This window comes from Enhydra lutris, unplaced genomic scaffold (genome assembly GCF_002288905.1).
Source record: "Enhydra lutris kenyoni isolate GAN:26980312 unplaced genomic scaffold, ASM228890v2 scaffoldscaffold46, whole genome shotgun sequence".
Taxonomy (NCBI): Eukaryota; Metazoa; Chordata; class Mammalia; order Carnivora; family Mustelidae; genus Enhydra; species Enhydra lutris.
Genome location: NW_019154130.1, coordinates 7,638,683 through 7,661,040, shown reverse-complemented (window position 1 = coordinate 7,661,040; position 22,358 = coordinate 7,638,683). Strand labels below are relative to the sequence as shown.

The following is a 22,358-nucleotide window of genomic DNA, read 5'->3' as shown; positions in this document are numbered from 1 at the left end:
TGTAAAGGCTAAAATTAAAAAATTGGTTAAAAAAAAATGGCTGATTGTGTCATTTTTCTCCATCAAAATCCTTCATTGCAGAGCAGACCCTACAGGAGAAATGACTAGTAGATGCTGAGTGCCCATGGCTGATGCTCTGCCTGGCACATTCTCAACATCTTACAGCAGATAACAGCTCCGTTTTACAGATGAGGGAACTGAGACTCGAGTTGAGAAAGCTGCTAAGTTCACACAGCTGTAAAAGTGTCAAAGTAGGGACATAAGCACCTAGAATCCTGTGGAAGAAGGGCAGAGAATTCCAGAGGAATATGGTGGTGGGGGGGTGGAGTTGCAAAGTTCCTTTTCAGAGGGGAGAGGAAGGAGGGGGGAAAGGTGAAGACTTAAAAGTTAACTGTGGGGGGCACCTGGGTGGCTCAGTGGGTTAAGGCCTCTGCCTTCGGCTCAGGTCATGATCCCAGAGTCCTGGGATCGAGCCCCGCATTGGGCTCTCTGCTCGCCAGGGAGCCTGCTTCCCTTCCTCTCTCTCTGCCTGCCTCTCTGCCTATTTGTGATCTCTGTCTGTCAAATAAATAAATAAAATATTAAAAAAAATCAATAAAAAAAAAAGTTAACTGTGGGCTAGGGCTTGACAGTTGGGAGGGACATCAGGGATGGCAGATGGAAGAGTCAAAACCTGCCTCTTCTCACAGATCAGTTCGTGGTGGCTGCCTAGGGCCCTGGAAGAGAATTCTGACATCAATGCTGGTTCACAGAGGAAGAGCCTGTGATGAGTGATGTCTTCTGTGAGCACAGGGTGGATGGTGGTGGTGCTCAAACAAGACTCCTCGAGCTTGTTTGCTGGGCTACTGGGGGATTCACAGATGGGAAGGGGCTGGCCCAAGGTCCTCCTAATGTGGTTTCAGAACTTGAGTCACGTGCCTCCCTTGCCAGCCTGGAAAAACCGTGCACACTCAGGAAAATGTGGCTTAGGATGAGCAACCTACCATCCTCAGTCCTCTGAACAAGTTCATGAATAAGAAATGAAAACTATGAGGGTCAGGGAATCATGTCACCGTGAGCACCCAGCATGTGCTGAGTAATTACTCCCACCTCTCCCGGGACCACAGCTGACATGGGAGCCAGGGAAGTGGTTCCCCGCACAGGCTGAGTCAGGGCACTCCCTGTGGTGTTTGTGACTACAGTCTCTGCAGGGCCTGGGCTGTAGGATGGGGGAAGTCGCAGGAGAGAGATGGCCCCAAGAGGGAGGGTCACAAGGGTGTCCTCACGTGCCAGGCTTTTGAGGGCTGGAATGTTTCCTTGCAACCCGCTGAAAGGGGAAGGGGAGACAAGTCGGTCCATACCAGAGCGTTGGACATCTACCTGCTAGTATGTCAGTGTTTCTGCCAGACGGAGGGGGATGTTTGGGGCATGTGTCTAAGGATGAGTAAAACATCCCAGAAGCAGGACAAAGTAGAGGAAATTGTCCTTACCAAACAGTCTTTGGGGGGATATTGTATATATTCAGAGGGATATTCTGAGAAGCCACTTGGGGTAGGGGTGAGAACCTCAAGGACAGCAACCAGGCCAAAAGCTATGGGCTGGTTGCCCACATCCATCTACCCTAAATGGTTAATTGTGCTGCTCCCGCTTGACTTTCAGGGATCAGCTAGACTTTAGCTGCTAAAGAATGGCTGTGTGACTGAATTTCAGCCAAGGAGATGTGAGTAGAAGGGTCTTGTTGCTTCTAAAAAGAGATACAATGAAGAGCTCTTCATTGCTCTCTGGGGATAGCTTACATCTGATGCCTGGAGCTGTGGCAGCCGTCTTGTGATCATGAGTAGGCCACACTAAGGAAAATATGCCCTGCTGGGTTGTACATATTTGAAGATATTCTTGAACTGACAAATCAACGGACCAGAAGGCTGCCCTACTCCTGGACATCTAGTAATTTGAGGTATTAAATGTTCTTGTTTAAAGGTTTGAGTGGTACTTTTTTTTTTTTTTTTTTTTGCAGCCAGAGGCTTCCTAACAGGTAAGTTTGAATGACTGTAGCTGTTCCTTCTAAGGAGCATGGCTCTAGGTGACCAAGTGTAGGGCTGTTCTCAGCTCAGTGGGGTGAAGGTTAGTGCTGGGTAGTATTCCCTGAGACATCCATCTCCTCTTCGGAGCGAACAAATACTGAAAGCATAGCACTGTACTTCTATGTTCTAAGAGGGGCTGTTTTGTCCCAACTGTCCACTCTTCCCAACCCATCCTCAGACACCTTAACTCATGTTACACAAACTTGGTTATTGAAAAGTTCCTACTACTTGTCCCAATTTCTAAAGTCGCGGCATCTAAAATTAAACTCTTCAAGAGCAGAAAAATGAGAAACTCCTTGATTAAGCCCAACTCCAAATTTGCATTTCCTGATGAAGACGTTTTAAAAGGTGGGTCCCATGAACTGTTTTTTCACTTAGGGTTTCAAGACGGTTGCCTGCTCCTGACAGAGGGGTCAGAGCTGGCTTGGTCTGATCGCACTTGGGGCCACGGCCATGGCTGTTCTTACCAGGAGGGGTTTGGGAAGCACTTGCAGGCTGGGGCCACTGCCACTGCATTCCCTTCATTGTTCGGGGGAACTGCTGTAGTTGTTTCTCCTTTGTGGGGCTGAGATCCAGGGCAGTGCACCCAGGCCTTCCAGAAGGTGCGGATCAGCTCTGCTGTTGGTGCGCACCCACCCAGGGCTTGGCACTGAGATGCCAATCGCTGCCTCCTGTGCCCCGTGAGCTCACGTGATTCTTCTCTCCCCAACTGTGGTCGCCAGGCAGGAGTTGGTCTCAGACGCGGGCTGAGCCAGGCAGGGTCCTGGGAACTTTGAATTTGGAGGAACAGACTCAGGTGTGAGGGGGCCTGAGAGAGAGAGACCGTCTGGTACCCCAAAGCCCGGCTGAACCTCCTGCCTCTGGATTTCACAGGGTCTTCTCCTGATCTTCCCAATAAACCGTTCGCACATCTCTAAGAGGATCCATATTGCTCTCAACCCAGCCGTTCCCGATTATGCCAAGACACCCAGCGGATGTTTGTTTCACACACCCATGCTCTCCTGTTTCACCAGCATCTGGGGCCCGGCACACCCAGTGGGGCCAACACTAAAAATTAGCTCTTCCTCCCATCTGCTGACACCTGTGATGTCCTAATCACCGCAGGGGGTGGGCATGGTTTAAAAATGCAGATTCCTGGGCCCTGGCTCCCAGAAATCTGGGTCAGGAGGTTGGAGGCAGGGCCCAGGAAGCTGCATTTTGAGTAGGAAACAGGGATTTGAGGGCCACAGCGTAGGAAATGCTCATTTAATCTTCGAAGAAAACTTCTAAGGTGGTGTGGTAGCCAGACCCCATGATGGGCCCCGATGAGCCTTGCCTCCTGGTGTCCGTGCCTTTGTGTTGTCCCCTCCCGCACTGAGTCATGGCAGGCCTGTGTGCCAAGGGAATACCGTGGGAGTGACAGTAGGGCTCACAAGTCTGGGTCACGGAAGACACCGCAGCCTCTGCCTTGCTCCCCTTTGGCTGGTGTGTTGTGGGGACACTTGAGCAGCACTGACAGAGGAAGGGAAGCCCTCAGCCAACAAGCCAGCCCCAGCCTGCCAGTCATGAGGGTGCCATCTTGGGATCAGATTCTCCGGCCCCAGAACAGCCTTCAGGAGACTGCAGCCCCAGTGGTTGGCAGCTTCCTGGTACCCTCATGAGGGATCCAGGACCCAGAACCACCCGGTTACCCCACTCCTAAATTCCTGACCCAGCAGAGACTGAGAGGTAAACATTTACCGTTTTAAGCCACTAAGTTTTGGCATTGTTGTGTGGTAAGAGGCAGCAAACACAAGTAGATGCTATTATGATCTGGTCCATTTTACAGATAAGGAAACTGAGTCTCATTGAAGGACCCTAGATTACCTGATAGCGGAGAGTCAAACCCAGGCTAGGCTAAGTCCCAAACCAGTGCTTTTAACAACACCCTGAGGGCCTGGAGAAGGTCATGAAACCAGCGGTCTTATTCCTTCGTTGTGGCAGATGGGAACCTGACCTGGGGTGAGGAGTCACCTTGGCTAAGGTCACTCAAGGTGCTGTTCCCTGCCCCTTCCCTACTGCTCTTGGGTTTACAGGAGTGACGTCAGCCTCCAGGGTGCCCGCAAAGAGCGCCTAGATTCTACAGCAGCATATACGCTGTGCCTTTGGCTATGGAAAGCCTGGTCTTAATCTTTATTTATTTATTTATTTTTAAAAAGATTTTATTTATTCATTTGAGAGAGACAGAGAGGAGCAGGGGGAGAGGAGAGGAGAGACAGAGAGAAGAGAGCAGGGGGAGAGACAGAGGGAGAAGCAGACTCCCTGAGAACCTGGCCTTCGGAATGATCTCTAGAATAGCCAGCCTGGCAGTCATGGGCTAATCAGCCAGGAGAGGTCTGGTTTGTTCACTCACCAGTAGGTGATGGGAAGTGGGGCTGTTGGCCCAGGGCAGGAGCTTAACTAGTATCCAAAGGGGGGCAGGAGTAGGAAGCAAGGGCCATAGAGGCCCGAGGGTCAGGGCCTATGTACAGGTGGGCCTGCTTCTCTCCTCTGGCTTGCCATTTCCCCAGGCAGATGGAACCTCCTAACCTCCTAAGAACGCAAGTCTGACCACAGCAACTGCCTGCCTCACACCGTCCATAGCTCCCAGTACCCTCAGTGGAAAGGCATATTTCCCACCATGGCCCAATGGGCTTCAGGATCTGACCTTCATCCTTCCTCCATCCACCCCATCTCAAGTTCCAACCTCTTTTGGACCTGTTCCCCCATGTTCTGGCCCCTGCTTCTCCTCTAACTCATATAGTATTTCAGGTGTCCGCTGAGATGTCCTCTCCTCCAGGAAGCCTTCCTGGACTTCACTACTCATACTCTCATGGTTCCCCATGTTTCTGCCATTGGATCACTGAGCACATGTAGGCATTCGATAAATACTTATAACCCAGACAGTCACCCAATTTCCCCCAACTCAGCTCTCTGTCTCCTCTGTCCCCTGATTGGAATCTACCACCACCCTCTTCCAAGGCCTTCCCTGACTTCTCTTATCTTTCTGGTCTCTCCAACCCCCACTCGCCTATGCTCCCTAGTTCAGCATTCCATATGTCTGTGTTTTTTACTGCATTTTCCACTCCATATGGGCAGCGACTGCGGACAATATCAACACCAAAGATGATGGCCCAGGATGGAGCTTTAGTTTCCAGAGGCCGGGGGCACCTGCTTCTGCAGGTTCTTAGGTGGCTTGTGGATGTCAGATGTGACTTCTTCTCTACTCTGACCCCCACCTACGCCACCATGGGGCCATATCCTGGGAATTTCTGCCTTCTGTTTTTCCAGAGCTGTGAACCGAGGGTCCAAAGAGTCAGTCCGTGGCGTTGCCTCATTTGAACCCTCACAACCACCTTATAGGGAAGTTGCCATTATTATTCTTTCCACTGTACTGTTTGGGAAGTTGAAGCACAGAGCGGCTTTGGCTTATACCCAAGGTCCTACGGTTCCAATAGATGGAGCCAGGGTTGAACCCAGGTGGTCTGCCCTCCCCTTCCTTCCCCGGAGCTCTTGACTCTCATCCTTTTCTCCAACTCTGAACAAAGGCCAGCCCTGCCTGAGATGTCACCCTTAAGGGCTAGCTCGGGACCCCCATGGATGGGGGCCTTGGCCTTACGTGATGCTGCCCTCGCTGCCTTGATGGGGTGCTCAGGCATCCCAGGGGGCAATCCTGCTGGGTTTGGAGTAATTAATTATCCTAATGAAGGTGATTAATCATTTGATTACCACTTTAAGGACATGTGGAAAGTTTCCAGAAAGGAGAGGTCTGTCTTGGGACACCATGTGGCCTTGGCTCACGGGTGAGTAATGCCATCTCAGGGACTCTCCTGACATTACTGGTCAAGAAAAACCCTGCCACTTGAAGCAGAGACTCACCATCACGGGGTGAAAGAACCCGACCTCTGCTCGTGGGAACAGGTCACGTCGAGCCCTGATGTGCCGCACTAACATAATTTACACGCGTGGTTGTTCTTCATAACCACCTCCTGAGCTGGCTGGTTGCTGTGATACCCCCATTTTGCAGACAGGGAAATCAAGGTCCGAGTTACACAGCGTGGAAAGGGGTGATGCTCTGTTGGTTACTGGGAAGCCCATCTTGGCCTTTTCATATCGGGAGGCCGGGGACACCTCCTCCTCACTCTACTGGGTGATCCTGGGGCCATGACCTGTGGCCACTGATGTGGGGGCAAGGCATGATCTCAGGCCCAGAGTCTAACGTGCTTCCACCCTGCTGCACTGAGGACAAACATAGAATCTGATCCTTCCATTTTCCTTTGCTGGAGCCCATAGCACAGTCGCCGACAGAGATGTCCACGGGACCCAGGCAGGTGGCACAGGCGAGGACTGAGGCGCATCACAGGCAAGTGTCCTGTCTAAAAGGGGGGAACTGCTGTTACCTTAGAACTTGTGTCCAGTGTGGCCAGATCTTACGGTTTTCAAGAGAAGCCGGTAATTAGGATTTTTATGTGACACGTCCCCATATTTTAATGGTGGCAAACTAATTAAAAGCCAGTCCCCCCCCCCCCACAAAAACATCTTGTAAAACACCTCTGAGGGCCAGCTCGGACCTCCAATTTGCATCCCCAGCTCCAGAATAAAGCAAGCAGGACACCCAGACATTATTATACAATTCTGTATTGAGCGACGCGTTTACAGAACGTGTTCTTTTTAAAATTTTAAACAAAGTTCATCAATCTCTCATAGAAACGGTTTTGTGGGTTTTTGTTTTGTTTTTACCGTTATAGGACGCGAACCTGACAAAGTTGTTCATGGGTCTGCTAGCTTTCAGTACAACAGGATTTCCGTGTTCAAAAGACTATACGCTAAGTGCTTAATCAAATCCCGTCACACAAAAGCCAGATTGAGTCCTCTAAGATCTGTAGTCTGCGGGTGAGCCTGGGTTTCAATGTTGTGTGGGTTTCAACAGTAGAAGTTGTGTGTTCCCTCACGGTCGTCTTAATTGAGACAGGGCGGTGGTGGCTAAAAGGAGATGTTTCGTTTGTTCCAGATTTGATTACTCTGAAAATTGGTCAGTGTTTCCTATTGTCAAAATATAAAAATACCTTCATCTGGATAAAAATGTATACAGTGGAAAACTCTTCAATGCATAGCCTGGGTGTACAGAAAAGGATGTTTTCCTGCAGGGTTTGTGTTCTTTTTCATTGACTGTGGAGTCTGCAGCCTGGCCTGGGTGCATGAGAGTTGAGATTTCTGGAACAGCCCTCAATTGTCCCCTTCTGGTTACTGGATTTTCCTGCATCCTTGAAAACCCTCAGCCATCTCCCCCCAGGGCACTGGATTGGCACCAATTGTGGCCACCTTTTCATCGTCATTCTGGTTTCAGCTGGGGAGTCACCAATTCAGCCTTCCCACGGAGAGTTTGACAAAGGAAAAGAAATAAAAACGGGAGAGATAGCGTCGAAAACCAATATGGTGGCTGTTCCATCCACACTGGGAATTCTCCCGCCAGAAACCCTGGTGACGAAGGTTCTAGAGGAAGGGCTCCTCTGAGTTTGGGGGGATTGAGTCTCCGCTCCCGAGAAGGTCATGTGTCAGAAGGCAGGAGGGTAGACTTAGGGCCTGGGATACAGTGGTCCTGCTGTGGTGAACTCAACCTTCTTGCTTTGTTCCCCCTTAACTTGGGAGTTGCAGAGGCCTTCCAGAAACAGCACCTGGGTCAGCTTGAGAGCAAAGATGGCAAGAAGGGGAATTGGGGTCTCTAGTTGGAGGAATCTACTTTTTGGTGCTGGGTGCTCGTGGGATGACCAATGCTGTTATTCTCTTAAAACACGGGAAGGGGAAGATGGCGGCCGCAGTCCTGTTCTGGAAAGCCAGTGGGGAAACTTCCTGTGCCAGGGCCACGATTCAGGGGAGCGGGGTCACTCTGGCTCAAGTGCTGTCCTCCAATCACCTGACCCCTCGCCTGGCTTCCCGGAGAATCCAGAAACACATCTTGTCTAGAGATGGACAGGCTGGGTGTCCAAACTTGGCAGCCCCCAGGTTTCTGACGAGAGGGCGAGGAAGCAGTTTTGGGGAGGAGGGCTGGCCACGGCCCACACCTCTACAACATTTACGACGGCACGGGACGCTCAGGGTTACTGAGGCTGCACGACAGACTGGCAGAATGGAACACATCCTCAACGGCATCGAGGTTTTCATTTAGAGTCTTTTGGACTTTCTCTTTTCAACATGGTTTCTGGAAGGGCAATAGCAATGTGCTGTGTCTCACAGACAGATACGGAAAAAAAAAAGCAGTTCAAGGGTTATCTAAATTTTGGTCAGTCTTAGAGTGTTTTGTGATGGCTTTGAACAATTGTCTTCTTTTAATCTCATCTAGTGGCAAAAACGACACAACTTCAGTGTATACTTCGCAACAGTTGTGACAGCATCCTGATTTTATAACTCTCTGTAATATCAAAACAGCATTGGCTGGGAATAAATTCCAAAGGATCCTTTATTAAAATATCTAAAAGAGGTCTATAAATATTTATTTTTCTAAAAGAGTTTGGAGTTTCCAGGTGAACGTGTGGTGCCACATCACTTCTGCCTCCCGCAGAGAGGCCAGGGTGGAGAAGGGGGTGCTCTGTGGGGCAGGGGGTGCCAGAAAGAGGAGGCAGTGGCACTTGCCCCGCCCGCTCACTCACAACGTCAGAGAACTAGGATTACAACAAAAACCGTAAACTGCATACCACTGCTGTCCCCTTTTGGATGGTTGAGTTCCTTCCTTCCTTCCCCCACCCCGTCTGGGGGAGTGAGCGAGAGTGGGGGGCGCTGGCCCCCTGGTATGCCCCGCGCCCTCACGCCCCTGCCTTCAGAACTCCCACTCCAGGGCCTCCTCCCGGTTGGCAGCTCTCTCTAGCCGGTAGATGATGCTGTTCAGGTTGGCCATCTTCTCATGTCGCCGCTGCAGGTTGGGGTTCACCTTGGCGCTGGGGTGCAAAGCCCCAGCTGTGTCGGCGGTGGGGCTGGCACTCGGCACTTTGGCAGGAGGGGCGCCGGGTGGGGATGGGGAGATGGGGGCTGAGGAGGAGGGGACGGGTGACACAGATATCATGAGGCCCGGTGAGGAGGCAGCCGAGGGTGAGTTCAGGGACACCTCCAGACTACAGCGCGAGGACTCTGAGACCGACTTAAAACTTAGAGGGTCCGGGTGGAGCCGCTCCCCGCCCTCGCTCTCCTGGGGGCGCTGTAGTGAGGGGCAGTCTGGCGTGGTCCCGCCTGGAAGGAGGAGCCCCGGGGCCACTTTAGGGAGTCTGTCATTACCCGGACGGTCAGGATTCGCCTCTTTGGGGGAACCGTGGCCTTTGTCTGGCTCCCCCGAGTCCTGGAGCTGGTTGCCCGCCTCTTCCTCTGCATCCTCCTCAGTCTGTTCCTGCTTAATCCTCACCTGGGCCTTGTCCTGGGGGGTCGGGGGTGTGATGCTCTCCTCGGAGCCTTCCCGAAGCTCCAGTTCCTTCACGGTAGGCTTCTGGTCCTCAGCCTCAGAGTCGGGGCTCTGCGGGGTAGGGTCTGGGTGGGAGTGGCCTGGCGGTAGGACACCAGGACCCCCACTAGGGTCGAGGTCTGGTTCGTCTTGGGTCCCCTCCACCAACATCTCCCGGCGCATCCGGGACCTGGGGCAGAGATGGTGGTGAGCGAGGGGCTGGATGGGGGACCCAGCTAACCCCGGACTCCATCCAGTCAAGTGGCCTTGTGACCCCGCCCACTTTCCCGGGGGGGGGGGTGTCTTCACATGCAGCATCTTAGTAAGTCCTGTCAACAGCCTTACTCATGGGTGCTGTGCTGTTATTAACCCTCCTTCATATAAGAGGAAGCAAGCCTCACACAGCCAGTAGGTGTGGAGTCTGGGCTTGAACTCAGGATTGTTAAAGATTCCAAAGTTCTTGATCTAGACCTGTGCTGTCCAGCAGAGGAGCCACTAGCCACACGTGGTTCTTGAGCACTTGAAATGTGGCTAGTCTGAACTGAGGTGTGCCGTACGGGTTAAAATACACACTGGATTTTGAAGGCTTAATACAAAAAAAAAAAAGTAGAAGGTCTCATTAGTAAAGTTTTTATATTGATTACACACTGAAATTGTTACATTAGGCTAAATATACTATTATAATTAATTTCGTATATTTCTGGTTTTCTTTTAACATGGCTACTAGGGAATTTCAAATTACATGTGGCTTGCATTGTTTCTTTTGGACAGCACTAGTCTAGAGCACTTCTTGAAGCCAAACCCAGATGTGGGTTGTGGCAACATCTCTCTGCTTCTTTCCTGTGGGGACTCTTAGACATCAGCCCAGAAGGGGAAACTGAGGTGTGAAGAGTGACTTGTACAGGTCACCACGGCATTTATTTGAGAGTGAGAGAGAGTGAGAGAGATCACAGAACCCATTCATCCTCTCTTCACTTCTGTGGTTTCCCTGCCACCGGAGGGCAACTCAGTCTTACACTGTTTTTAGAGCCGACAAACCAGGATTGGGACTAACCCCAGTCATTATTTTCCTGACAGCAAAGGAAGTCTAGAGAAGTGAAATGACTCGTTCAGGGTTATATAACAGAAGGGCTTCCTCAGCTACCTGCTGTGGCCCTCTGCCCGTCTATATTAATAATAAAGTACATGTGATTGATATGTAATACTAACGATTATAAGTTACAAACATCACACTAAGAGGTGCTTATCATGCATCAGGCACCATGACAAGTGCTTTTTCCAGATTATTTCATTTATTTTTTCAAAATAACTTTAGGAAAAGGATATTAGTCTCATTCCTTTAGATACAGGAGACAAGACTGAGAGAGGCACAAGGATTGGTATGATCACAGGGCAAGCAGTTGGGCTGGGAACCCGGTGACCTCGCTACACTCTCTTGTCCCCTGGCTCCCTGTCCAGGTTGGGGATGGGGGTCCCATCTCAGTAGCCTGGGTCTAGAAGGACTCTGAGGGGTTATTTGGTTCAGTCTCCAGTCCCTCTACATAGGAGGCCTTAGTCCACCGTCCACGGGACTCCACCTTCACCTTCAGTCTCCTCTAGAAGAGGGAAGAGCTGTTGGGATCAGGGAGAGCCCTCGTGGGTTCCACTGAGGTGAGATTGGAGGGGGGTTTAGGATGGCTCAATGTCTGAAGTTCCAGCATTAGACTGTCCAAACTGTAGAACAGATATAAATATGAGGCTAATAGTCATTTACACCATAGTATAAATTAGTCTCTCTCTCTCTCTTTTTTTTAATAAAATTCCTGACTCCTGAATCTATACCAGGGTATACCTGGTAGTTCTTTTATCTTTTTTTTTTTTTAAGATTATATTTATTTATTTGAGAGAGAGAGAGTATGTATGTGTGTGCACAGGAGCAGGGGAAGGAGCAGAGGGAGAGGAGATAATCTCCAGCACACTCCACTCTGAGTGCAGAGACTGACACGGGGCTCAATCCCACAACCCTGAGATTATGACCTGAGCCGAAACCAAGAGTTGGATGCTTAACTGACTGAGCCACCCAGGCTCCCCTCCCTGATAATTTATTCTCGAAACATCCTGTCATTCACCTTTTCCAGAGTTCACTGCAATTTGTAATGATGCATTAATACGAGTGCTCGTGTAATAGTGTCCGTCCCTGCTGGTCTGTAGGAGATGGGAAGGGCAAGGACTTTGTTTTGTTCTCATCAGTGCCTGGTACAGACTAGGTGCTCAGTAAACATTTACAAAATGAAATGATATATTCTCCTCTAACTCTTTGAGACCAGTTTTTTTCTTTTGGGAGTGGAATTCTCTCTGCTCCTCAGTGCAAGTTCCTAGTCATCTTTCAAAACCCAGCTCAAATGCCACCTCTTCTGTGGAGTCTCCCCTGGACAGAACTTCCTTTTCCCTCAGCCCCTTAGTCCTCCTGTTGTATAGTAATTAGGCTGTAGTAAAATTATCTGGTTCATATTTTAAACTCTCTTAGGGCAGGGATGATGGCTTTTTTAAAGATTTTATTTATTTGAGAGTGAGAGGGAGTGAGAGTGAGAGAGATCATGGGGCGGGGGAAGCAGGCTCCCTGCTGAGCGGAGAGCCTGATGTGGGGCTTGATCCCAGGACCCTGAGATCATGACCTCAGCCAAAAGCAGGTGACGCTTCACTGACTGAGCCACCCAGGAGCCCCGGGATGATGGCTTTGAACCCCTGTATCTCCAGATCCTGGATCAGTGTGCATACATTGTAACTATTTGTTGGATGAATATGTTGGATAAAAATGGAGTGCTCAGTTCCTACGGGGAACAAGAAGGGAGAGGACATCCACATATCCCCAGGAAGGGAAGGAGGACGTGAGGATTTAGGGACCTATGTCATTTGCTGTTTGGAAGGCCCTGAGTTTGATCAAAAGCAGAAATATCTCACAATATTTTTATGTCTAAAGTTTTTTCATTCACTCCTTGATTCAGCACTGTGGGATATTAGATTCCTTGTCTGCCTTATCTGTAAACAGGGATGAGACTCAGAGAAGTACAGTGACTCTCCCAAGAACACACAGCCAAGGTGAGACTGAGCTCAAGTCATTGAGGTGCCCAGGCCTGGGCTGTGGAGAGAGATTTCAAACGTTCCACCTTTCCAGGCTCCTCCTTCCTCTTCTCCCTTGGGGAGCAAGAAACCATCTCCCGGCCCCCTGGAACACGTGGAGGGACTCTCTCTGACACTGCATGGACACCAGAGACCCTTCCCGCTCAGGAAGCTTGGCTGGGGAGGGAGGCTCAGAGACGGAATCCCATCAAGCCTTCCCCGCAGGGCTCTCTGCTGAGCTCAGGAAGCCCCTCTGCCGTCTCCTTGGGCACTGCTGAACCAGTCACCGCCCCCAGCCAGCCCCGGGACTGAACCCCCAGGAACTCCAGCCACTAGAGACCAGTGACCCCCAAGACTAGGGAGCAATGAATGGGAGGTAGCCACAGAAATAGGAATCACCCACTCCCCCGGGCAGGCGAGACTAAGGAGACTGAGGGTTCTCCTTTGGCCTCGGGAGTGGGAGAGGCCAGAAGCCCCAAATCAGGGCTCCCATATGAGGCTCAGTGGGTAGTTAGGGCTCCTGGGGCCTGTGCCCCCAACACCATTCCCCGCCTCTTCACAGAGGCAAATGCAAACTGGGTTGAAGCAATAATTCAGACAGCTGACACCAGTATCATCAGCTACCTCGTACCATGTGGCCAGCATGTTCTGTAAATATGGTAGCCCCCTGAATCAATCCTCAAATCCAGGAAGCAGATCCCACTATGGTTCCCATTTTGTAGGTCAGGAGACTACGACTCAGGGAGCTGAAGCGACGCGCTCAGGTGCTCACAGCTGGAAATGCTGGGACTGGGGTTTATACCCGGGTTTGCCTGACTCTGAATCTAAACACTGGGCTGCGATGGTCACCCCCCCGCCCCCCCACAGGCCGAGCTGGGTTCCCCCTGGGCCTGCGATGGGCCCGGTCGCGCCGGCACCCGCCCCCCTCCCAGCGGGCACGCCCCGCGCCGCACCTGTAGTTGTGGAACCAGTTGATGACGGTGTTGGTCTTGAGGTTGAGCTGGAAGGAGAGGAGCTCGATGGTCTGCTGGGAGGGGTAGGGCTCCAGCTGGTAAGCCTTCTTCAGCGCCTCCTTCTCCTCGGGCGCCAGCACCACTCGGGGCTTCTTGATTTGAAGGAGGCTCAGGTCCTGGGGCTGCAGGCAGGGGCTGGGGCACTCGGAGCGGGTGGCCGGGGACTCGCTGTCGGAGCCGGTGCTGATGAGGCCGTACCTGCGCTTGAGGTAGGCTGGGGTGGGTTGGGGCGGGGGGGGGGGGGGAGGCGCGGGGGGGGGGCCGACCAGAGGCCGGGCCCCTAGTGTTGGCAGGAGCAGGGGGCGGGGGCGGCTCCGGGCTCGCGCCCCACGCTCAGGGCCACACTGCCAGTCTCATCCTTTCCTCCCTCCAGGCTGGGCTTCCACATCCTCCCGAACCCTGCGCTGAGACTCTGGTCTGCCTACACCTGCCCCTGATGTCTGATCTGGTCGTTAGCATGCAGAGAGCGTGGCTGGGCCCTCACAGAGGGGAGTGTTCAACATGGGGGGCTATGCCGCGCTCTCTTGGTTGACGGAAGGGTCACTGAAGGGCACTACAGTCTTGGGGGCGAGGGCAGGACATTCATGTGATGGACCCCTGTTACTGCATGGTGTATCTCCATCCCAAATCTCCAAAACGGGGGAAGAGAAGCCCTCTATCAGAATAGAAGGTGTAATTCAATCCCCCCAGCAATGCCCTGAGGCTCTTCTCTTCAGATGAAGCAGCATGAGGCACAGAGAGGGAGCAACTTGCCCAAGGTCACAGAGCCAGGAAGGGGTGGGTCAGTTCTCAGTTGCAGAATTGTGTCATGCCAAAAGCTTGTGTGCCCTTGGCAGCCTGGCTTGGCCCTGCTCCCTCACCGGGTACTGCCTTGCTGCCCTGGGTGACAGCTTTCCAGTTGGTTTTATCTCACCTCCCAACCTTGAGCTTTTTTTAGACTCCCTTTGGCACAGCACGAGACTGGGTGGGCACACAGCAGGTGCTCAACGTCGGCTCAGTTTTTCAGGGATATAACAGTGGATGACGGAAGAATTTGCAATCTTCTCGCCCACCCCCAGGAGGGAGAATTCCTGTCTGCTGGGCCACTTTTGTGCCGTGTTGTGTAGAGTCTGGGTGACAGGCCAAGGGGAATTGGACAGAGAGCATTCTGGGGAATACACGGTTGGGGATGACAAAAGACCTCGAAGCAGCTACGGGTGTAAGGAAGGATGCTGAGAGAGGTGGGGTATTGGGGTTCATGGGAGAAACAGTAAATGGTTTGGTTGCTTTCAATTATGTGCTGGGGGATGGCTGTGTTTTGCAGGCCCACATTCGGCTGAGATGGGATCCTTGGAGCCCTGGCTTTCCTTGGGTTACAACTACATATGGTTCCAAAGCAAAAACCTGAAGCCATGCCCAGAGTACCCAGCGCTCACCTTTCTTCTCCAGCTTCTTCATGTCCCTCAGCTTCTCCACATTCTGGGGGTCATTGAGCCACAGCTGCATGCGTACAAAGGGCTCCCGTCCCTTCAGGCTCAGCTTGTGCCAGGGTTTGGGGCGGGACAGCAGGTCAGACACGGAGCCCTGTGTCAGCCCCAGGATGCTCTCCCCGAACAGCCGCTGCCCTAGGGACAGGGGAGGGCAACCTGTTATCCCAGGCTAGGCCCAGTGTGCCCAGGAGAGACAAGAAATAGAGGAGAACCCGGGACATCTCCATGAACTCAGAAGGACCCACACCCAGTAGGAGTTTGGAGGGAACTTTTCTGCAAAATAGGAGGTTGGGGGTAAGGGACCTGACAGTTCCCAACAAAAATGCTTTCATAATTCAGTGAAGGAAACTTTACTCCTAGGAGATCCCCGAATAGGTCAGAAAACTTCGTGTGTACAAATTAGTGTCACCTTAGAAAGTAATCTGACAGATGGCATCAAAATTTTCAATGTGCATATTCTCTGACCCTGCAATTCCCTCCAGTTGTATTTGCTCAAGGCACAAAGACACATACTGACGTGGTTTCAGAGGCAGAAGGAAACTGGAAATAAGCAAATGCCCATCAAATGTGTCAGAAATGTGGGGCATCCCTGGCCTGCAACACTTGGCCACAGGGAAGAAGGCTTTCTGGTCATTCTAATGTGGAAGGGTGTCCACAAAACAGGGTTCACTTTTAAAAAGCAGGTTATAGGACAGTATGCATGGAAATTCATCTACACAGAAAATATGTAAAAAATCAGGTATACATATATTCTTGCATGTTTTCAGAAAGAATCAAATATATATAAAAATTATGGAGTATGATTGGGGGCTTGGGGAGTTTTACTTACTTTTTAGTCTTTTTTTTTTTCCTGCACTGTTTGGTATTTTAAAATAAAGAACATGTCTTAATTTTCTAATAGAAATTGTAGTGAAGAATCTGGGTTTTGTGTGCATCTCTCTGGGACAGGGGCACGACCCGCAGTGGAGACTCAGAGGAGTTCGTGATCCATAGAGTGAAAGAGTCCTAGAACAGGGTTCTCCTGTGTCCCCTGAGGCTAGGGGGCTGGGCACTGGGTCAGGATTGTGCTAGAGTGTCACTGTCACTACGGGCTGAGGATTTCAGGTCACATCAGACCTGTACTCACCCCCCTCTGTCCTACTCTAGGGTCAGAGTCGGATGCCTTCTGGAGGATCCTGGATACCCGTGGGCTGATGGGCTCCTGCAGCTGGACCTCGGACCCCAGGATCTCATTGTGGGCACTCAGCTCAAGGCAACTAAGAGCCAACCCGGGGAGGAGGGCAGAATCCCTGATTCCAACCACCCCGTACCTAGGTTGTTGTCCGTGAGGACTTCTTTGACTCTCTTGGTGATGGAGTATGTGTCCAGCTCGGGGGACATGGCCACAATCTCCTGGATGCCCCCCGTGGTCTGGCTGCCCGAGTACATCTTCCCGCCCAGTGAGGAGCTGGAGCGTCCCTCCGGCTGCTGGTTCTCCTTGCTGCCCTCCAGTGCCAGGATCAAGGGCTCCTGGGAGCTCCTCTCTGGCTCTGTGGGGCTAGGGGGTGGCGATGGCGAGGACCTCGGTTCCGTGGGACTGGCTGTGGGCCACAGAGAGACAGAGAAGGCAGTTGCTGCCATTTGGAACAGACACACAGGGTTTGGGTGTTTGTGTGCTGGAGCCAATGTGGGCAACCATCCTGGATGCAAAACTAGCAGACGAGAGGTTGATGAAGAGTAGGGTATTTACATGGTCTCAAAGTATCTCCCTATAAGATATTTATTAATTACAAAGGGAAAGATAGTAACTCTCCAGCACAGCTACTTGGCAGACATCCCCTTAACCAAAGGACCAAAGGTAACATCACCAATCGAAGGACAAATCAACAGTTGGTGCCTCCTGATGCAATGGAGTGAGAAGGACACAGTGTCACCTCTGTGACAGTCCTGCTCTGAATGTGGCCTGAACCTAATCACACGGAGGCAGCCGACAAAGCCGGACTGAGACAGTCTGTAGAATAATTCAGAAATGTCAAAACTGGAAAACAAACAGAGGCAGAAGACTGTTCAAATTGGGAGACTAGAGAGACACGACTACAAAATACAAGGGTTCCTGAATCTGATCCTGGACAGGGAGAAACAAAATTATATAAAGGATGGGGCGGGTGCCTGGCCGGCTCAGTCTGTGGAGCATGTGACTCTTGATCTGCGGGTTGTGAGTTCAAGCCCTAAGTTGGGCACAGAGTTTACTTAAAAAAATGATATAAAGGTTGTTATTGGGACAACCAAAGAAACCTGAACATAGATAGTGGGCTACATTAATGGTATCGTACCATTGTCAGCTTTCTTGTTCTCGGGCAATGCTTTGTTGAAGTATTTAGGGATAAAGCGACACGAAGTGAACTAACCTCTCCAATGGTCAGGAGTGAAAGGGCACAAACGTGGCAAAATTAGCAACTGGTGAGTCTGTGTGCGGGGTACAGGGAGTCTGTGATCCTATTGTTTCAACTTTTCAATTAATTAGAAATTACTTCAAAAATGAAAAGTTCCAAAAAGTAAGTTGGGAACCCTTTTTATAAACCCAACCGACAGAGATTAATGGAATAAAATATGGTGATTCCCAGAAGCAATGAAATAGGATGTAATGAAAAGCTGTCCACAGAGGAAGAGTCCGTTCTGGGGATCTAATGTGCAGTGTGGTGACTGTGGGGATCAATTCGGCATTATATACTTGACACTCGGCTATAGGAGAACTTCACTTTTCCCGACATAACAACAAAATGGTAATTATGTGAGGTGAAGAATGTGTTAGGTAGTCTTATTTGCAATATATATGCCTATTAAACCATCACATTTTATGGGCGCCTGGGTGGCTCAGTCATTAAGCGTCTGCCTTCAGCTCAGGTCATGATCCCAGAGTTCTGGGATCGAGTCCCATAACAGGCTCCCTGCTCCTCAGGAAGCCTGCTTCTCCATCTCCCACTCCCCCTGTTCGTGTTCCCTCTCTTGCTGTCTCTCTCTCTGTCAAATAAATAAATAAAATCTTAAAAAAAAACACAAAAAACCATCACATTGTATACTTTAAACTTATACAATGTTACTATGTCAAATGTATCTTAATAAAGCTGAAAAAAGAAAAAGATGTGCATGGTACACTGGCATATTTAAAAACTGAGTTCATAAGCCACAGTTTTCATTTGGCAAAAGCCATTTGGTAGACTCGTTGGGTGGGATGACCTTGCCAAACCCCCAGCCCCTGAATCTGTTACATGGCACCACAGAGCACGTGGCACGTGGCACAGAGCACGTGGCACTATGCCTACAGCAGCCCTCCTCGGGGCCATCAAGAGGCCACCGCCTGAGCAGTCAGTCACCCACTGGGCTTTCGGGCATGAACTGAGCCTCCCATCTATCCCGGGAGGTAGGGGAGGGGCCTGAGCTGATGCCCTTATAGGGGTGGGGACCAAGGTGGAGGTTCAAGGAATCCCAGTGCTGGTCCACATGACACCTTCCAGCAAATTAGAAAGAGGTACCTCTTCTTCAAGACATTTGGCTGCTGCCATCCAGAAATTCACTAAGTATAAAAATGTATGATGCCTAGAAAGTGAAAAGTATCCCACAACCATCCTGCAGTGGCTTTGATTCTAGAAAGAATATTCGGAGCCTCTGCTCTGGATGGGTTCTTCCTTCCCTGTGGAGAGCAGGTGAATTACCGTGTTCCAGATCTGAAACGACTCCTTATTGACCTTTGCACGAGAAACGAGTTCTCCCTGTTCTAGAGTTTAAGGCTCTGGGCTCTCTTGGAGGGACCAACCACACAGACCTGGAGCTACTCTCACAGCCCCAATCACCCACCCACCACCGCCCGCCCCAAACCTCCTAGGCTCTTCTATGCCCCTATGACTTTGCCATCCTGAAGGTCTTCTCCCTAGCATTGACCTCCTATGCATCCTTCAAGACCCAGTCCCTTCTCTGAGGTACACCTTGACTGCATTGTTACACTTCACTGTAATTTCCTTCTTGTGCCAGACCTCACCCCTACCTGATGACAGCAATGATGATGATAATAATTAGTAAAACTTCCTTTTATTGGGTACTTATCACATGCCCTGCATAATGCTATGTGATCTCAAGTGACCTTCATAGCATCTCTAGGAGGTTGCTACCATGTCACGCCATTTTGTAGAGGAGGAGATTTTGTAGAGGAGGAAACTGAGGCTCAGGGCTTTTAGGCAATGCGTCCAAGGTCACACAGGGACTAGTGGCAAGCTGAGATATGCTTATATCTGACACTGTCTTCTCGTCCACTATAAGTCCCTGGCAGGCTGGGAACACACATTAGTCATGGGTGAGTTTTAGAGGGTGGGGAGGAAGGAGGCACTGGGCAGGTCTGCTGAGTGAATAAATAAAATAAATAAATTTTGAAACAGGACCCCTGTGTACCCTCGCAAGGTGCAAGGTGAACCCTCAAAGTTCTGAGCAGTGGCATCGCAGCCCCATGGAGCTGGCAGCCCACACTGGGCATCATGAAGACACTGCTGTTCCCCGGCTCCGAATCGGACTGATTCTGGTCATCCAGGTGGCCTTTGTGTGATGCTGGAGATGATGTGCCCCCCCCCCCCCCGCCACTGTCACCAGCAGAGATACAGAGCTGGTGGGGAAGGGCCAGCCTGGGAAAGCAAGAGGCTGTTTCAAGAGTCCATCCATCACGGGTATAGGAGAGGAGCTGGGCTCAGCTGGAGGAGAATCGGGGGTCTCCAAAGGCATCTGCCTCTTGGAACACCTGCACCCCCTCCTAAAGGGCCAGATTTCCAACTAGAGAGGGAGCGGGATGAAGCGATGGAGGGAGACCCCGATGATAAGCCCGAAATCAGCCAGCCTCCAGGCAGAACGTCAGCCTTTTCTGACTACTCAGATTCCAAGGACCACTTCTAATAAAATTATTGAAAGATTCAGAAATCAACTCTATCAGGAGGGACACACTAATCATAAGGGGCCAGGGGTTGAACATGAATAGTCAGGCGGGCTGGGGCTTGAGCAAGGGTGTTGGACAGGGATGTTGGCGGGGCACAGCTGGGAGAGCAGGGTAACACCTGTTTGCCCAGGACTGTGCTGGTTGTAGTATAGAAAGTCCCGTGTCCTGGGCAAACAGGACAGTGGTCGTGATGGAGAGAGACAGTGAGGGAGAGATGGAAGGAGAGAGATGGAGTGACAGGGGGACATGGGGTAGGGACAGGCACAGAGTGGGAGAGAGGAACAGGGAAAGAAGGGGCTGGGGTGGGGAGAGACTGGGACAAAGAGACACATGAGAAAGGCAGTGAGAAAGACAAGGGAGGGGGAGAGAAACAACAATGATGGTGGGAGAGACTCAGGTGGGCGGGGGTCGGGGAGTCAGAGACCACTCTAGGGGAGCTAGAGAATTCTGAGAAGCAAGCCTCTGACACAAGTGGCTGTAGTGCCCATGTTGACCACGGTGGGCAGTGCTGAAGAGCCCATCACTGAACCAGGCTCTGCTGGCGGGCAGCTGGTGTTGGGGAGGCCATACTTTGGAAGCCTCCCCTGGTATCAGGCTCACCCCCAACTCCCTGGGCCATGGATGGTATGGGGGCTGGAACAGGTCCATACCCAACCCCATGGCCAGACTATGCGGGACCTTGTGGGCAATGGATCCTCTCCTGCCTTTAGGCTGTGGACAGCTGGTGGCTGTGGGGGCCTTGGCTGGATCAGCCACCCCCCACCGAGCCAGCAGCCACTGCTCACATCTCTGCCTCCATGAACATGGGCCCTGGCTTCCTGGTCTGTGGGGGAGGGGGGAGGGGGGAGGGGGGAGGGGACAAGGTGTCCATGCTCACTGGACCTCACTCCTTTCCTAATCTGTGAAGGATCCTTTTTCCTAGCCTTTGCTTGTGCTGTTTCTTCCACCAGGAACACCACTCTTGACTATCTTAGCCTTACCCTATCCTTACACAACAAAGACATTTTGAAAAACCCAAACAATCTGACACTGGGCAAATGCAAACCAGAACTGCAACGAGATGCCCACTCACACCTACAGGGACGGCTTCAGTCAAACACGGAGAATGGCAGGTGCTGGCGAGGATGGAAAGAAATAGGACCTCCTCCCCCCCCACTGCTGCCTGGGGTGTAAAATGGTGCGTTTGCGGTCACTATGGGTCACAGTTTGGAAGGTCCTCAGTAAGTTACAGAATTATCACGCGACCTAGAAATTCCACTCTGAGGTATGTATCCAAAGGAATCAAAAACAGGTATTCAAAACAGGTACGTGAAGTTCACAGCAGCATTATTCACAGTAGCCAAAAGCGGCCTAGCCACACATGGACATATTATTCGGCCACAAACAGGAAGTACTGAGACAGGTTACAACAGGGATGAGCTTGGAGAACATGATGTTCGGTGAAAGAAGCCAGACACAAAAGGCTGCACAGCGTACGATTCCATTGACCTGAATGGCCAGCAGAGGCAAATCCACACTGACAGGAAGCAGGCTGGTGGTTCCTGAGCCTGGGGGAGGGCTGGGTGGGCACGACTGATTAATGCACACAGGGTTCCTTTTGGGGAGCTAAGAATGTCCTGGGGTGCTGGAGAGCTGGGGGTTGCACAAATTTTTGAATGCACTACATGCCACTAAATTGTACACTTTTGAAGTGGTTCAAATGGTAAATTTTACGTGATATGAGTTTTACAACACAACATGACACAGGGATGAGAACTCTTTCACAGCTATGGGCTCTGGGGTAGGCACTCCTAGGGACCCTAATGGCTGAAAGCCTTGCGTTCTGATCCTTGCTCTGCCACTAACTGGCCAGTGACCTTGGGCACATCCTTGTACTACTCAGACCGTCCGTTTCTTCTTCTGGAAGGTGGGACTGACAAATAATTCCTCCAGTGAAGACTGATGTGAGGATTAAAGAAGCTACTGCAAGTGCCCAGACTTGGGTGTGACCAACGACAGCTGTCATTAGAACGGCAGCATCAGTCTCACAACTGCCTCATGGAGCAGGGTTTTTCAATCAAAAATTATAAATATAAAATATTTCAAAGTATAGAAATATGCTGAAAAGAAAACATCAATCCCCCTTCCCTTCCCCGGGTCCATGCCCTTAATAGATGTTAATACGCCCTTATTTGCTTCAAATCTCCGTGTTTCTTTTAAAGACAAAAAGCCACAGAGACAGCCAGAGCCCTCTCCTCCCCCACGGAACCCCTCTTCCCAGGCTGGAGAGTGGTGGCTCTTTTTGACTTTTTTTTTTCCCTCCAGTAAGCTCTATGCCCAACATGGGGCTTGAACTCATGA

General features: G+C 51.0%; 1 protein-coding gene across 1 annotated transcript in view; it reads right to left on the bottom strand.

The window, feature by feature from the left end:
* Positions 1-8,871: 8,871 nt before the first annotated feature.
* The window catches only part of LOC111156476 (cut like homeobox 2), a 296,896-nt gene continuing 283,409 nt past the window's right edge, over positions 8,872-22,358 (bottom strand). Inside the window, exons 19-22 of the mRNA XM_022517401.1 lie at positions 16,375-16,644; positions 15,011-15,199; positions 13,536-13,809; positions 8,872-9,673 (exon numbers count right to left, since the gene is read on the bottom strand). Of these exons, the coding sequence (XP_022373109.1) occupies positions 8,872-9,673; positions 13,536-13,809; positions 15,011-15,199; positions 16,375-16,644 (1,535 nt within the window). The remainder of the gene's footprint in view (positions 9,674-13,535; positions 13,810-15,010; positions 15,200-16,374; positions 16,645-22,358) is intronic.